Raw genomic sequence first — 18,294 nt, 5'->3', positions numbered from 1 at the left:
TAATGTGCCTCTCCTTTATTCAGGAAGTGTCTAATGGCGTTGGGGGGAGGGGAAACTCATTAGCTTCCTTCCTGAGTAATATAATTTTTATTTCCTGTTGTAGCAGCAGCCTCAGCCAAAAGCAACAGCCTAAAAAGTGCATGGGGGGAGGGTTGCCTGTGCTAAACGTTCCCATCTCTGGAGTGAAATGCTGGTTACGAGGATTCTGAGACCCGTGGGCAGTTTTAAGATGCCCTTTGCAGTCAGATTTTGAACTTTCTGCCCTTTCTTCTTTAATTGTGGGGAGGGAGGTGACTCAGAAGTGCACTAATGGGAGCATTTGCATTTACCTTCCCCATCCTCCCGTCCTCCTGAGACCCCCAAAGGTCACCCCAAAAGCCTTCTCCCATCTCCAGGCATTGGTGGGATCTGCTGGGTCAGCCTGGCCAGGTTTGGGGTTTTGGGGGTGCCCTGAGTCTCCATGCAGATACCACACACCCTTCTCTTCACCTCCCAACCGCAGCACAACCTAAATGGGAAAACACTGAGCAGCCTTTCCTTGCCTCCTGTAATTTTGTCTTGGCACTGTATTACAGCAAAATCTCTTCTTATTTTATTATAAAACCTTCTTTTCCGCTCCAAAAGAAGCAATACACTCAAAACTTGAGTGCTTGTGGAGCACCACAGGAATGGGTATGGTAGAGTTGAGGGTTTTTGGGGGTGAGAAGGATTGAACAATTACACTCAGAAAAGTAGTAAGACACTCTTAGGGTTTATTTTTTTTCACAATGCTTTATCAATTGTGCCTTTGTCATTGTCATGCCGAAATGCAGACACTGTCCTGGGCATAAAGAAGGATTTTAAAAATAATTGAAAAACTTGTGTAAGTTCATTCCTGTGGCTGATAACGGTTTGTGATAGTGTTACCTTAGCCTGAGAAGTAAAAAATTCTTTCCAAGCTTGATATCGTATGTGTTTAAACTCAGATATTTGTCACCTTTTCACACATTGTACTGAGTTTTAGGGTGGTTTTCAGTCTGAAAATTACAAGTTGTTTCATGCAGTCTGCTCTGGCTAGACTTTCACCCATCTGAAGCAGTTGTGCTGAATGTGAATTTTGTTACGTGTACAATTGCACTGAGTGTGCTGCAAACACAGGTTCGTACAGGAATAGCATCAAACTGGGGACCCCTAATGGAAAAAACAACCCCTTGATTGTCCTTCTTCTATACAAACTTGGCGCCTTTCTCTTGGATTTTCAGGCCAGAGTGGTAACATTTTAATTATGCAGCAGATGAAATAGAACTGAGTAGGAATGAAATAGTCCAGACGTTTTAAAGAGGTGCCAAGTTGAGTGCACAAAAGTGTGAGCAGCTTCTGATGTGTGTGATCTTGATCAGTAAAATATCCATGCAAATGGTAGTCACAAGGAATGAGAAAAAAGGGTGATTTCTGGAAAGTCCCTTCCATGGAGTGGTACTTGCAGGGAAAACCGAAAGTGTTTTCTGTTAGTTTCTCATGAAGCTGGAGGCACAAGGGACGTCAAGTACACAGGTGAGCAGCTCTAAGGTAATTGCAGGAAAGAAACTTCACCATCCCGGGAATCTGCAGTCCCTTTCATCAGCACTTGCTCTGTGCAGGCTGTTATGGTATATGAAGCAGTTAAATTAAGAACTACAATTATCCACTGTTACCTGGCACTTAAGTTTTGTCAGCTTTTGTAGGAAGCATGAATATCCCTCCCCTGGGACCTTCTGCCTGCAGAAACCTGCTTATTTTTCTGTGATGGGCTGCAGTCCCCAGAGAGTGAAAAGGCTGGAGTTGTTTTGAGGGATTGAAAGGCTTAGAACTGGGAGTGAAGAAGAGGAAATGGTGGAACTGGGGATTTTCAGAGTTCTGTGCCTTGGCTGCTCTTTACAGCAATCCAAATAAAAGCCACCTTTTCCTCCTCCTGGAAAATGCCTCTGCTGTCGTTTAGTGTGGGGAGAATGCTTCAAATTGACTTCAATTCTCATTTTCTCTTGTTTCCAGCCTGTACATTACATAGTTCTCATTTTGCTGTGTTTTAACCTGAGCTTAAACTTAATTCTGAGGACATTGTGGGCCGGGGGCTGTTGAGGCAGCGCATGGGTGACTGCTGCTCTCCTGCAGATAATTTTTTTCAAATAACAGAGCTAAACTGGATCTGTCTGTACTTTTCCTTCTGTAAGCCTCTCAGTGTTAGCTGAGGAGGAAGCCAGTTTTTTATATATAGTGAAATATGGATTATTGCAGCCACTAAGTGCTCACATTAATCTCTGGTGTTTTAGGCCATCTTGGACACAGTGCTGAGGTGAAGGTGACCCTGACAGGTCTGCACTCACAGACTCAGTCAGGGACCTTGGGAAAACAGGCTTGCTTTTGTTTTGGATCAGTGTAATGTGACCTGATTTATTTATATAAACAAGGGGGTTTATACCTGCCTTACTTTATAACGGTTCCTTCACTGCAAAATGTGCATTTTTAGTGAAGATACATACACACATAATTCTCATTTAAACCCAGTCTGTTTCTATATGCAATCTGTGCATGTATAAAACTGTTTATGAAGGCAATTTTTCATACCATATTCCTGGGTTTAGCTGATCTTCTTTTTTCCCTTTTTTTTTTTTAATGAAGTGCAATGAAGAATTACATGGTGAAGCAGAAGTTTCAGCAATCATTCTTGCATCAGCTGAATTTTGAATCTTGTTCCTTGTATAACATAATGTATTTAAAAATACACTGTCAGTGTTGCTGTTTTCTGTGTGGGTGACCCAGTAGTTCATGGACCAGCCAGGTGGGAAAGCCCTGCATGGATCACCATCCCTTCAGTGTCTGTGTGGGCACCTCCTAAAAACCCAAATAATAATAAAATAAGCAGGAGAATAGGATTTTAAATGTGTGCTTAAGAGCTGTAGGGGGTAGTTAACCCTGAAAGAATCAAGCTCTCATTATCACTGCTATGGATTTTCACACCACGGGGTGTAAAATAATTAGTTCCCTGAGGAGGAGGCACCTGAGACAGGTTCACCTGCTCTGCTGTGTGACTTGGGGACCAGGGAGTTTGGTCATGTTTGGAGCCAGGGCTTTTCCTGGCAGGGCTCTTTCTCCTTGCTCCAACCCTCACCAGCCCCGGGCTGCGTGCTGGGCATTCACAAGCTTGATTTTCATGGATTGAGTTCCCAAAGAAAGGGAATTAAGGAGCTTTTTGGTTTTTTTTTCAGAAGGACATCCAAAAAACAGGTCCTTGGAGGACTGAGTCTTGCTCTGCCTCTGCTGTCTATGGAGGAGGGATGGATGGATGGATGGATGGATGGATGGATGGATGGATGGATGGATGGATGGATGGATGATTACTTGAATTTTGGTACCCCCTGGGGCAGGCTGGGGGGCTTCTGTTGCTCATTGACGACTCCCTATAACTCCTTTATAGCAAATAATCACCAGCATGAAAATGTGAGGTCTCCATAAGCACAGTGCCTAATTCTGGTTTAGCACTTAGAGGTGTTAACTCCCTGCTCAACAAGTTACATTTATCCAAAGATAGATATTCAGGCAACATGAGAAAAATGAGATACTTTAGAGGCTAGCTTTCCATGAGTTTAAAATTTATCTTATTTTCTTCAAATGAACACATACTTGTAAGGGAATTAAGTATTTATTCATCAGCACCTGCACACACAAGAAATACCACTGGTTTTAAAGCCATGAAATCCAGCTTAGGGACTCTAAAGTGTGTATTGTGTTATGTGTTACAAACCACTAATTCCATTGATAATGGAGCTAATGTTCAAATAAAACCCCCGAATGGATTCTTCAGTAAGTTTTGTCTGTGAAAACGGGCTACCGGAATTATAGTTGTGAAGGTGCATGTTTTCACATTTTAGGACAGAGAAATAACCTAGGGAGCACAGACTTGGCAAGCAGAGATATATCCATGGCTGGTATCTTAGTAAGTGGTTATTAAAGAGGAACTTCATGACATGGAAGTCCAGACATGAACACCCAAATGAACAATTTTTCAGGCTCTGGAGAAGCAGAGAAGCATTTTCATCATGAAGTAAATTCTGCAGTTCAGGTCCCTCTGAAGTAAAATTTAGCTCTTTGTGCATATGACTCTTCCAGTCAGCTACATATGGAGACAAAAATCCATTTTGAATTGTGAGGGAATTACTGAAGGGTTTTTGGTGTATTTTCCTTTCTGAAGTTGTGCATGTATTTTCAGCATTGCTGAATCACTCCCAGGCGACCTGAGGATAACCCCAAACCAGGCTACTTTGCATTTCATAATCAAATTTTAGTCTTTCAGCTCACAGCATATTTGTTCATTTGTTTCATAACTTGGAAAGGACAGAGAGATACAGAAAAACTTTCATCTTAATAATCACTATATTCCTAAAATGGAAAAGCACTCGACTCATGTGGAGTGCTGGGCCATGAGAACTGGGATACAATACTCTGGCAATCTTAAAATCTTTGGAAAATAAAGTGGGTTTAACAATTAGATTAATTAAATGATTAAAAGACACTGTGCCAACCACTTAATTGCTAGGGGAAGTCGGGGTATGAGATAGTCTTGTCATACTAGTCCAATTAGCACAATTGTACCAACCATGAATTATCTGTAGAGCATGGAAAAAAATGGAAGAGCGTGTTGGGGAAGAAGGAGGAAAGGATGAGCAGCGGCCAGCCCCCTTTGCGCAGCACGGCGTGCCTCGAGCACGGGGAATACGCAGAATTCAGGAGGTGTGGGGATGTTGGAGGGGCAGGCAGGGCTGCAGGCCGTGCTGTGCAGTGGCCCTTGCCGTGATCCAGAGGGAAGCAGGAGGAGAGCCAGGCGTGGAAACGTGCGGAGGATCCTGCGGCTGCCGAGCCGAGCTGCCGCGCTCTCCAGGGAGTCTGGAGGAGGGGTGTAAGTGTCACTGCTGGAAAAGAAGTCATTCTGTTGAAATATCACTGCAACTCGGCTCCAGGCTTCAACAGCAGCAGCGTGCTGTGTCCTCAAGTGCCTTTGGTGGTGGGTCCTGCTGGGGCTGACGGTGCTGCTGCAGCTCGGGAGGGTGCTGGGCTGGACCCTCACCTGCACACAGACACACCTGGCTGGGAGTTCACCTCCAGTGAGTGCCCTCACCCTCCAAGGAATGGGCTGAAAGCAGTGCTGGAACCATCAGTTCTGATGCTCACAAAGAGCTTCCAGAAAGAGTGACTGGGCACTGGGATGGGCTGCCCAGGGAGGTGGTGGAGTCCCCGTCCCTGCAGGGGTTTGAAAGAAGCCTGGATGTGGCACTCGGTGCCTTGGTTTAGTTGATGAGGAGGTGTGAGGTCACAGGCTGGATTTGATGGTCTCAAAGGTCTTTTCCAGCCTGGCTCATTCTGTGGTTCTCCAACTGGGGAAAGCTGGGTATTCTGCTTTTCAGTACAGGTCTGTTTTGGGAAAAAATAAACCAAAAGAATGGGCAGCTATTCAAAAGAACATCGTAGGTTTATTTCCATATCTACAGCACAAATCACTCTTGCACCTTTTTGTCAGTGAACAGTCCATTGATACCTATTCATAGTTCTTCTTTTATTAACTTCCGGGCAATAATGAAGGTTTCTTTTAAATTACTTTTCTTTATAATCATAATTTTGAGAAAACCTTGTCTGGAAGTTATGTTCTAAATAATCCAAGAGGCAGCAGCTGAGAGACTGGATGGAAATGCTGTCTTTTAGCAGGAATTTAAAGTCCTTTTATACACTGATAACAAAGCTTTCCTCAAAATTAATTTGTATTCCAGCCCAGTAGCCAGTTTTCAGCTCTGTAATGCAATTTCTCTGTCTCAGCTAAGCAGGATGAAATCCCCAGACTGGGCACTGGGATTCAAACTGTGATCCCACTTCAGATATGGGGAAGCTTTGCTGGAGTGAGGTGGGTTTGGGGGTAGAATCATTTCTTGGGGAAGAAGGATAGGTAAAGTCTCAGAGGGCATCTTCATCATCATCACCACCATCATCATCAACAGGTCTGCTCTTCCCTAACTGACCATGTCTTCTGCTTTTTGTGTTTCCAAGGAAAAGATTAAATGTGATTTTTTTTTCCATCTGCATTGATGGCATCATTATTTTTATTATTCTTTTACCTGAAAATAAGATGGAATGAAGAGAAATAAAATACCAGAGTCCAGATGAAGCCATAGGGAGCTGGGATCAGAGGAAACCTGAACAGTTGAAAGGAATGACCTTCCACAATTGCACTTCTCAGACTTGTGCTGTCATGTGAATGCCTTCCTGTTACACAACAGAAATTAAGCAGTTTAGACAAATATCAGTGGAGCTACGCCAGGATTTAATTAGGTCTCATGATCCAGACCTTTCAAATTACCTGCCTCTTTCAGTGTGATGAATCCACCTTTTTTTGGGCATGACCTTCCAATCTGTGTTGGCTGCTCAGTCTGGGGGTTTTGGCTTCTTGATGTACAGCCAAGTGTTCAAAGGCTTTGTAAAAGGCACAAAGACTTATTTAAAGTGTTGGAAATTTTAAAAATTTGATTTATTGTTGTTCAGAATGATGAGTAGTTTTATGTTCCATCTTGGAGGAAACGAGGTGGTTGCTAGTGGTTAATCAGGGTAGTTCCTTTAATACTTCTTTAATTTGTGATGGGTAGAAATAGGGAAGGTCTGCTACAGGAACCAGCTGATGTTTTAGAAACACTTGGTAAGTTACAAGCTGAAGGGTTGACAAAAGGAAATTTGGTTGGTTTTTTTTGGTTGTGGGGTTTTTGGTTTTTTTGGTACTGGCTGCAGTATGCCTGCCACTTCAAAGCTATCAGTGACCAGAAATTAAACATGTGGTAAATATGACTGGAAATAGTAATCATCCATAGTTTGTCTTTCCAGAAAAAAAACCAAAACCAACCAACAACTACATTTAAATTCCTTACTTCTCATAATTTCCGCAGTTAATGTACTGGATATTTATCCCCTGTCTCCAGAAAAGAAAAGGAGAAAGGGGAGGGGGGGAAAGCAACTGTTTAAATTTTTTACATTCTTTGCTTTTCCTTCTGACTGTGCTGCTCTCACCAGCATTTCACACGTGGTTGTGGTTTCCCTGCATTGTCCTTCACATTCCAGATTCACTGCTCAATTTGTTTGATTAACCCAATACCAGTGTATATAAAAATACCCTGAGATGCTGATCCTTTCTGCTCTGGCTCGGCTGACTGTGTCTGTACCATCCATGGCAGAATATCTTTGTCTGGAGACAGCGTGCTTTGGTTGCCTGTATGAATATATGAAAATATTATATTTCTAAATGATAAGAGTAGATTTCGGGAGGAGAGTGAGGTGATGAGGGAATTGGGTGCCCACCACTTTTATTTGTAGGATCCAGCTCCTCCCCTCCATCATCCAGTGGGTTACATCGTTTGCCATCAGTGAGACTTCTTAAAATCAGAGCTCTCCCTTGAGTGGACAGATTTAGTAACATGTGGTTACTAAACTGTGTACTTTGGATAAAAATAAGGAAGTCTTACTGTAAGCAAAATACCTGAAATTGAATGTCTCTGTGAAAGAAAGAGCCAGGTGAAGATTTTTATAAAGTCAAGTGATTTCTTTGTAGCATTCCTTGGTTTCAAATGAAAATCTTTGTAAGCTTCCCTCATCAGACACTTCTTGGGATGGCCTCAAAAAATGAGAATTGCAGGTTTATCCCTGGATTTTTATACTTCAGATACTATACTAGTGGAATAGCTAAATGATTTTACTTTACATTTTATTTACTTTGTGATTTCTTTATTATAAAATCCATCCTAAACCATAGCTAGTTTTATTAGTTACTATAATAATTATTTTAGCATTGCCAAGGGTAGCTTGGGTACAGAAGGAATGACTGTGATAAATTTCACTGAAGTACACAGTTTTAATTAATAATTGTAAATTATTATAAATTCATTAGTATAAATTCATTATTTTAGCTGCAAAACCAAATACAGACCTCTATTTTTAAGGAGGTAAGCTACTGTACAAAGAGTTTATACCATCTAAATTTTCCGATTTCATCTTTTTATGAAAAGCAGGGAAAGCAATTTGCAAATATTTAAAATGTCAAACTAATGGAACTATAAATGATGAACATCTTGTAAGGCATGCAAAAGGAGGCCATGGTTTGCTATGGGACTGTGGAAAAAGAATGAATAATTCATCAGGATAGAATAAATAAGAATATTTCCATGCAGTAGTTGCAGGTTTGTTTATTGATCTACCTGGTAGAAGTTCTTAAAAGATTCATTATTTAGCACAAGCTAGAAAATGTAATATACCCAAAACACTGAAAATACTTTATTTCTGGCTTTGGGACTTCATTGCCCATCAGGGAAGAAAATCCCAAACAAACATTAAAACAGAAAAAAAAACTCTGAAACCGTGCATTGCATGATGAAGGGTAGGAATGGATGTTTCTGTAGCACCTGAGAGCTACTCAGTAGCTGCAGAATTCTTACAGTTTTGGAACGGCACTGCAGCTGTCAGTGCTGGCACAGCGCAGGGGGGTTTGCACAGGTGTCTGTGACCTGGGAGGGCCATCCAGCCTCAGACACTGGTAACCAAAACCCACTAAAATCACTAAAAATCAAACCAGCACATCGAGTCCCTCCCTGCCAATCCCTGCTGATTCACCAGGGAGCAGGGCTGGGCTCCTCTGCTACCAGTGCCAGGGGAAATGCAGAAATAGGGGGAACGACCCCACCTCTATGAGACAACTATGAAAATGTTATTTTTAGGTATATTTCTTACAAAGCCTTTTTAGGACAGCAAATGGCTAACAGTTACAACTTTAATCCTTTTCTTCCTCCATTTTGGAATAGTCATTATTTCCCCTTCTATTTTTTAACTAAATTTGCCATTTTATTTTGATTTAAAAATAATTTTCAAAGTGGGAAAGAGCATGAACTGTCAACAGCAAGGTGTGCTGTGTTGTCCCTGTGGGAACTCTTCATCCCAAAGGGCTGTTCCCTCCCCTGTGACCCCAAGGACTGGCAGGGGACTCATCCCATGGCCAGTGAGGAGGATGATGATGCTGTAAGAAAGCCCATCAGTGCCCCTTTAATGTGCTGCTCCTCCTTGGTCAGCCACTGCAGCTCAGGCTCTTTGGGGCATTTGGAGATGCTCAGGCTTTTAACATCATCGATTTTCTCCTTCAGTGGTGCTGCTGTTGTCATCCTTCATCCAGAAAACCTGTACCTGCAGAAGTGCAGCCCACATGCTCCACTCAGACTGTGCCTGTCGTGGGTTTATTGCACGTTGATGCTTAAAGAGCTCATATTCCCTTAAAAAATCCCAAACAGCAACAAACCAACAGCTTTTACTCCCGTTTTCCTTTGGAAATGGAGATGACACGAAAATAATTATTTGACATGAGTGGCAGTGGCTGGCAGAGCACCACCTTTTTGTGGCCACAGCTTCCCAGGCTGCTCTGGCTGCTTTCTGGTGGCCTTTCCCTGCACGATTTGTGGTTATGATTCCAAAGTGTTTGCTGCATCCAGCTCACCTGGCTGGCTTTCCCTGTCAGCTGCAATTCGACAGTGTTTTAGCACTGATCCTTGCATAAATAATGCCCTTCATTAGAGGATTTTTTTGTGGAGCAAAGCCTTGCATTTGTTTTGAAAGCCAGCACCTTTTGCAGACTTTATATTTCAGTGGTACATTCCAGACTTTTCCAAAGAACATTGAGCTTGGATGCTGAATATGTTGCTGCTAGTTGTTCAGAACTCTAATTCTAAAACACAGCTTAAGCTGTTGAAGAAATTTGTGGTGATTAACTGAAACTTTCCTTTCTGCTTGGTTGAAAAAGGTCATCCCTCCTTTTGTGACAGTTTTCAGATCTTTCCAGCACTATTCTTTCCTTTCCTAGGTATTGTGCCAAGCACCTGGAAATACAATTTCCAGATCTGCATCTTTAGGGTATCGAGTGTGAGTGCACAATAAATAGAGTGATAATTTAATATCTGTGTGTTTTGCAGGGCAGGCTTTGGCAGGTCATTAGTAACCTGCCAGTGGCTCTGGGAGCATTCTGTGTGCTTTCATACAAGATTTTGAGCATTTATAGGTGATTCAGCCTCATGCCCTACAGAAACACATTGCAGGAAGGTAGAATGCTAGAAATTAAAAGTAATTGAGGTTCCAACACATGACAACAGAAGCAGTTTGGCTTCTCTTTTCTGTGACAATCTCCTGCGTGTAAATTGCCAGGAGCAATATTCTTTACTCGCTTATTCCAGCTGAAGGATTTGCAAAGGTAACTAATTTCATCCTCTGATTCACTCCTTAGAAATCCCTTTTTTCTTTTCCCTTCCAAAAACGTAACCTGAATTCTTCTAATTTGTCACGGTGGTTATTTTTGGGGTTGGTAAAATCTTGAGCATTACCAGCAGAATCATGAGCATCCCTTCTTGTACTGTTTATAGCAGAGCCCTGTTTTGAAGCTTGTTGTTGTTCTGGAAAAATACTACAGGCTGCTGAAATTATCTTTAAAGTGCTTAGAAATTGCTGATAGAATGCATAAATTACTTTCTTTATGCTCTGTGTATATCCTTGTGCATGTGTGAGACTGTTCATACACATAAGACAAGAAGTATGCAAGTTGCATTCGCATTGGTGCATGTAGAGACACTCAGATGCAACATTTGTAAAATTTAGTCAGGATTTGTCTAATTGGCATGTGCAATCTCTGGCACCCTTCCCCTCAACCATACATTTGTTATTTCAACAAATCATGGTACTTGTATAGACAAAAGGCTGAACAATTTCAAATTACCTTCAGATGAAACAATAGCATAATGACATAATGAGAGAATTACTTTCTGCACTTTGGTCAGATTTGGGTTTTTTTGGGAGGGGTTTAATGCCTACCATGCAATGACAAAGGTTTATTCTCCCTTTGTTCTTTTCAGAGTGCTGCAGCAGCTCCCAGCCCAGTGCTAGGAAACATTCCCCCAGGAGATGGCATGCCAGTAGGTCCAGTACCACCGGGGTTTTTTCAGGTATTCAGAAAAAAAAAAAAATTATGATTACAGGAATTTTAGGATAGAAAATCCTCTGTAATACTGTTTGCAAGTCTGTAGAAAAGGTCCTGTTCTGAACTATGTCTCACTGTGTGGTGCAATATTTGAGAAAACAGAAGTGGACAGGTGGGAAGGAAGGGACCTGACTGAGGAGTATTTAATTTATGAAATAGTACTGCACAGAACAAGAAATGGTGCCAGGTTCTTAGCAGAGATCGAAAATGCTTGAGTACAATATTAAAATAATTTCTTACGATAATACCCATAACATTCCATGGAAATTTTAAAGTCAGAACGTTATTGGTTGTGTTCAGCTCTGTGCTAAGGCCATGGGCCAGATTCCTGAGCTTTTGTGGGAATTCAGCCTGGGCAGAATGCAGAATATCCCACTGAGCATCACCCTGCACCTTCGAGATCTCAACCTCAGTGCCTAAAAAAGTAAAGTCAGGGATTTAGACCATGTGCTGCTTCTGTTCAGTTTTTTCCTATGTGGAGCTGGCAGTACCAGCAGAGGATATGATGGTGGAAGAAATGACATTTTAGTGCAAGCCCAGCGTGCTGTTTGTGACCTGAGGCTGCACTGCTCCCAGGCTGGGCTTACATCTTCTCCTCACCAAAACTCAGTTGTTTTCCTGCACACTGGCAAACTGAGGCTTGATTTGTAATACATGAACGAAAAGACACTTGGAAGTGAAGTGGAAAATATCTGGCTCCTGCCAGTAACAAAATTCTTGGGAGGTGGTAGAACTCATTAATTAATTTATTTCTGCTTTTAGTGCTTTGAACAGCTGGTTAAGAAGGCTCTTTTGCACATGATTTTTGTCTTAATTTTTAGATTATATTAATATTTAACCTTTTTTTTTTTTTTTTTTTTTTACTTTAGCCTCCCACTTCAGTTGTGATGTCAGAGGAATTAACTTTTTTTGTTGTTGTTATTGTCTATGATGACTACTAGGATGGGGAAGGGGCACAGATAGGAGAAGTGTGTGAAGTACAGAGGAGAGAGTAACTATTTTAAAGGTTTTGCAGGAGGAGGATGTGGGAGTTTTGTTTTTAGAAGCGTGAATAGACTTCTAGCCACTCCAGATCTTTGAAGATGTAAGAAAGACAATCTGATAGAAAGTTGAGTGTTGTAAGCCAGTACGTGGCTTGAGTCTGACTTGAAGCCACAACATCATCCTGCTCTTTTTGCGAGGCCTGAGAGTGAAAAGGAACATTTTCCAAGACATTATTAATCCTTGCTGTAGCTATGTGCTTAAGAATACATGTAAGTTTGGAAATCAGGTGTGGTAGTGGGTGTGGTGATGTGTTTGGGAGCAATCCCAGCACGGAGAGCTAAGCCAAAATCCAGAGGGTGTGCAGCCCAGTGAGAGCCTGAGGTGAGTGAGTGAAGCTGTGAGAGCAGACAGCCCTGCTGCTGCAGTGGGTGTTGTCAGGCAGCGCTTGGTGCCAGGCTCTGAAACCTTCATCAGAGCTCAGCCTCACCAAGGTCAGCCTGCCCCAGGACAGGAAAATGTGCTGGCAGACAGAGCCTGCATGTGTGAAACTTGAAAATGGAGGGGCATCATCTGCTGCCGTGAAACGCAGGTGAAATCGCAGGCAAGACAGGGAAACTCGTGGTGAAAACCTCCTCCTTCCTTCAGGGGTGCTGCTGTTCTGGTACACCTTTACCTGCAGAGGCTGTTTCTGCATCCCCTCCTGCAATTCCTGTGATCCCAGAGTAAAGCAAACCACAGAGAACAGGTTCTTCTGTCTTGGTCTGAGAGCTGGCAGCCCTCATTCTTCTCCACCCAGCAATGTGGAGCTGAGACCTGCCCCTCACTCCCAGATTTTGGCAATAGCAGTTTGTTCTCCAGAGTCAGACCACATGGGCAGAGCAGGAGAGAGGTGCCTGTGTCTATATTTAGTGCACTGAGACTTTGCTCCACAAAGGCCTCGTAGCATTTTAATTCCTTTAGCCAGAAATTTATCTGGAAGGTCACCCTGGAATGATGAGGGTGCCTGTTGTTGCTTTCAGGAGTTGTTTGGGTTGGGCTGAGCTGAAGCTGCTGGCAGCCAGCACCTGCCAGCTCTGCTTGCAGAACTCAGGGGTCACAGATGATTTAAATTTCTTCCCTCTTGCTTTTACGCTCGTGTTTTGGGTGGGCACTGAGCACTTGCAGGGACATAAGCAAAGTGGGGTATTGCTGCTGCAGTGGGTTCTTGCCAGAACAGGGGAATGTCACAGTCCAGGGAGGGAAATGTGCTGGGAATGAAGAAACCACCAGCAAGCTTCGCTTTTGGTTGGCACTGCTGACCTCTAACATGATTTTTGAGATGTTTGTTTTTTATAGAAGGAAATGAATATATTTTACGATTTTTAAAACATAATTTGGTCTGCTAGTATAGCACATGGAGGTAGAGAAATACAGGAGAATTGTTGTTTCTCAGACAGTATGTAGTAAAACTCTGCTCTTTGTAAAATAAGGTTTTCTCATGCAGGTTGACCATTACCACTGATGTTAATTAGCAGCTTGTGGCATTTCATGCGTGGTCCACAGAGGTAGAGGTTTTGAAGCCAGCAGCTGAATTTGTCTTCTCTCTCTGTGCAGTTGTACTTTAATACTCCAATTCAGGTGAGGGATGATGGTCACTGCAGTGCTGACTGTCCAGAAAAATGGCACAGTGCAGGGAAGGTGGTGGAGTTATACACACTTTTGTCATCAAAGAAATGAGGTTTGGGGGTTTTGTTTGTTTGTGAGGTTTTTGGTTTTTAAGAGAAATTGTTTGCAGTGTCAAAAGTGAAATTTGAAAAGTCAGTGTTTACATGGAGTTAGGATGTGCCTCAGTTTCCTCCACTGGTGTGTTTGTGTTTGAATGTAACTTTAAATTCATAGACAAATGCTTTTTGTCCTCGTCTTCTCTCAGTCTGAGCAGCAGTGGGACTCTGGAAATAACTCAGTGCGAAAGAGAAACTGAACCTGCTCTTGATTCATTAGCAGCAGCACTTGAATGTGTGGGGCACAGCAGTTCTGCCATACAGGACTCTTTAACTCTACATAATATAACCCAAACAGCTGCTTTGGGCAACAGAAGTCATGAAACCATACTAGATTGCGTAGAGGTGAGATGATTTTATTTATACATGTCTGAAATGCCCAACCAGCCCTAACCTGAGTCTGGAAACTTCATCCTTTTCCAGTTTTCCCATCTATAACATCCTGGACATGGAGCTAAGGTGTGAGGAAAGCACTTAGCTACTGTGATGATAAAATAAAGTAATTTGGGACATGTCATTTTTAGACATTTTTAATCCACATCATTTGTTAATTTCTTCATATGACCAGTCATAGATATCAGCGTGATCTGCTCTTTGTCCCTGGTTCTGGAGCCGTGTCTGACCCTGACATAGTAAGTGAGCAGCTGAAAGACTGAGTAAGATCATAACAAAGAACTACCTTTGGGTCTAATGTTAGTGCATGTATATAATGTCAGCAGCCACAGCTTTACACAAGGCTCTTACTAACTCATTTACAGTGAGTTAAATCTTACACTTGTGATCAAAGAGGTTCAGGTCATAGAATTCACAGAATTTCAGGTTTCCACATCCAGTCTTGCAGGTGCAACTGCTGCTCTTCAGGTACTGAGGACCATTTCCATCCCTCTCTTCACTAATATTTTAAGGCACGTAAACAATGTGAGAGATGTTACATTTCTGTTTTTGCAGACCATTTACTTGATCCTTGTAGACAGTCCCAGTGCTAGTAAGCAAATGAGCAGAGGCCAGAGGGAAGCTTGGGAGCATGCGTTCATTGAGTTGTTGGGAATTTTTAAACAGAATGTAGACTGTTGATTTGACAGGATTTTATTTGCCTTTTAGTTAAATGTCCAGTTTTATCACTCCACACTCCTTTCTGTTTTAAGCTCAGAGTTTAAATGGATGGTTTGGAAGGGACCTTAAAGCCCCTCTTGTTCCCCCCCCAGCTGTAGTTCTCCAAGTCACTGACACCCAGCACTGCCCAGAGTGTGACCCTGGCTGCTGCCCGTGCACTGCAATTAGGAGAAACATTGAAATGTGTGTTTAATTAAACCCCAGCTGCTCTGCTCCGTGGCTGCCCAGAGGTTTGGCTGTGTGAGGAGAGTGGCTGGCTTTAGAGGCACTCACCTGAGAGACTGCTGGGAGCTGTAGGGGAAGCAGGTTGTTTTACAATTGACAGTTCACTTGTTTAATTTGGTAATTCTGTTAAAAGTCAAATTCTAACACTTGTCTTTACCTTTTCACACATAAGTGAAGCGCTCTTTCTTTTAAGCACATTACTTTTTTCAGCACATTTGTTAAAAATCTCTTCAGCTTACCACTAAACATTATTTCCGTGGTGCCTGTGTTTTCTAAAGGGCTTTTCAAGTGCCTGGCTTCGTTCACCAACCTCAGATCACCAGATAAACTTGGAATGGCATGGGAGAGAAGTGTCGACACCATGTTTGAAATACAAATGTTACATATTCCTCTTATATAAAGGGGGAAAAAAAACCCAGCCCAAACCCAGCCCTGCAAATGTGAGCCTGCCTTGCCATCTAGTGGCAGCTGCTCGTGCTCATTTCAGCTCAACCCATATTATTCTCAAATATTATTTTTAGCCTTGTTTGCCATAGTAGAGCTGACCTAATGCTTCAGGAGAGCATTATTATAGTAAAGCACATGAGCAAGCAGGACTTCATTTTCTTGCCTATATAAATATTTATCTCCAAATAGTAATGCTAGGCAGGAAAAAATATATATAAAAATATATATGCATACATGAACATTTATATTGGTTATATATGAATATATAACAAATATGTATCTACCATATGTAAATAAAATAAATTAAAGTTTACCACTTAGTTAAGTGAGAATAAGCAAAGTCAGGAAATTGAAAATTAGTATCATGCATCTCCTGCATTTTGAAGCAGAAATGGTGAAAACTACTTACACAAAAAGAAAATGGATTTGTAAGGTTCATTGTAAGGCTGTAAAGCATTTCTATAATGTACTGTTTTAGTTCATAGTTAATATTCACCATGTTTACAGTAGAGTCATGGCATGACATATTGTTGGAGAATAGAGTTTGTATTCCAGACACAGTAAATGCAGTATTTGGTTAAAGCAGTTAAAGGAAGGAAGATAAGGAGGGAGGAATCCCCAGCACCTCTTTAAAGCCATTTTGGTGTGAATTGTGGTCTGGGGATTGTAATTTGTGCAGGGAATGAGGAATCCCAGTTCCAGCTGTGGAATGGCACAGCTGGAGCCTGATACTGGTGCAGAACCAGCACTGGTATCTCCTGTCAGTCTAAAAACATTTTGTTTATTTTTAAACCCCTTTGAACTCTTTCAGCTCTCCCCTTAATGCTCACACAGTTTCCTGCTTTTCCAGAGTTTCTCCATATTTTATCTCCCCCCTCCCAGCAGCCACACCCCATTATCTGTCCCAGGATCCATCACCCACCTCCCAGTGCTGATCCTCCTCCTGTGTTCCCCATTTGTGCAGAAGTAACTTTTCTGTAAAACCGAGATAGCCACACACTGTAACAGAAGGGCAGAATTAGCTGGAGTTGGCACACGTTCACTCCCAGCCTCGACTGCAGTGCAGCAGTGGGGCAGTGGCAGGGGAAGGAGTGGAAAGGTGAAGAATCTGAGCAGGGAATTGCCAGAGAGCCATCCTGGATTGGGAAAACACGGTGATGGAAGAATGGAACGTCACCAGAGCTGCACATGCAGCTTGTGAGCAAAGAATAGCAGCTTTGGTAGCCCTGGGAAACTTTGAAAACAAGATTTTAAAGAGGATCTTTTTCCCTCGGAGTTTATATAATTCGTGTTGGTAGGAAGAACTGCATTGTATTTTTGGAATCGCCGTGGTTTGTCCATGCACCCACCCCAGTAGAGCAGTCTGGGAAGACTCAAATTCGTGAAATTATATAGCATATAAATCTTGGCAGAATTGGCATATGTGCATTTTTGTCCTCAGCACTATCACACTGCATTTTAAAATAGTCCATTTGTTAAAATTATTTTGACTTGTTGCGCTATGTGAGAGGGTATTACCATCTAGAAAGATTTATAAGTAGTTTGTGTTTTTCTGCTGTTTGAGTTTCTTTCCCTAAATACCAGCAATAAAGTCAACTCCTAAAAAGTAAAGTTGTGCAGGATCCGCTGGCCTCAATAATCCCAACCTGCAGCTGTGGCAATGCTTTTACTGCTCGTAACTTTTGGAACAAATTAAAACTGCTCAGCTTGAGGAGTTAATCAGTTGTTCCAAACAATCAGCCATGTATCATAATCTGGTTTATCTGGGGAAAATATTTTCAGTCATCTGTCTGGGTGATGTGTAAATTCTAAAAATGCAGGGATTTTTAATTTGGGGGGTTTTTACGGTGATACATCTTGGATGTTCTGGCTGTCATGTTTGAAATACTCAGTTTTCCTTTCTATTTGCATTTAATAAAATTAATGTTAAAAACTATTTACTTGGTTTAAGATTCATACAAGTAATACTTCTTATAAAATTGGAAATTCTTTCAAAAATTCTTTTAACTATCATCTGCAGAACTTAGCAACTTTTTCTCCCAATTTTGAGATCTTGAGCTTCAGATAATGATGTTCTCCACAAAGTGACACAGATGTAATAACAGTGCAATTCCTACAGATCATCTCAAAGCAGACCTGGCTTTCAGCATCTCAGACAAGTGTTTAGCTGGGGACCAAAGATTTTGTTTGGGGATTTCTGGTTGTTTTTGTTTGTTTCTTTGTCTTTTTTAAGCACGGAATCATTTTTTCATTTTTCTACACCAGCCAAGGTGTGTGTTGCAGTGTCCTTCCATATGGAGTTCCTTGACCAGGGATAAAACATGGAATTTATTCTAAAAGCTGGTATTGCTGTAACTTGGAATTCTGGATGTGGAAGGAGCTCATCAATTTAGGGAAAAAAATATTTTGCTCTGTATTCTGAATGAAATCAGACCTCTTACTGTTGCTATTTTTAAGTTGTCAGTCTGCTCTTAGAAAACCTTAAATACAGGAATTCTTTTTTAGGGATCTTTTTCTGAAGCATAGAGGAGAACTTACTCATGTAAGCGAGTTTGGTCATCAGGAAAAGCCAGTGTAGAAAGAAATCCTCTCTCAGTGCTGAGAATAACACGTTTTTATGTAAAATAACATAGATAAAATCAGCTGGTTTGGTTTGCACTGCACTGGTAGACTGCAAGAAGTTCACTGTAAACCCAAATTTAATCTCTGAAATAC

The 18,294-nt window shown here is 41.7% G+C and overlaps 1 protein-coding gene across 4 annotated transcripts in view; it reads left to right on the top strand.

Moving 5' to 3' along the window:
- The window catches only part of SSBP2 (single stranded DNA binding protein 2), a 123,305-nt gene that overhangs the window by 79,709 nt on the left and 25,302 nt on the right, over positions 1 to 18,294 (top strand). For 2 of the 4 annotated variants that reach the window (XM_014886514.2, XM_088157327.1), the window contains exon 5: positions 10,926 to 11,015. The exons of the other annotated variants lie outside the window; for them this stretch is intronic. In XM_014886514.2, the coding sequence (XP_014742000.1) occupies positions 10,926 to 11,015 (90 nt within the window). The remainder of the gene's footprint in view (positions 1 to 10,925; positions 11,016 to 18,294) is intronic. 4 annotated transcript variants of the gene reach the window in all.

Source organism: Sturnus vulgaris, chromosome Z, assembly GCF_052056855.1.
Source record: "Sturnus vulgaris isolate bStuVul1 chromosome Z, bStuVul1.hap1, whole genome shotgun sequence".
Taxonomy (NCBI): domain Eukaryota; kingdom Metazoa; phylum Chordata; class Aves; order Passeriformes; family Sturnidae; genus Sturnus; species Sturnus vulgaris.
This window is presented reverse-complemented; position numbering and strand designations above follow the sequence as displayed.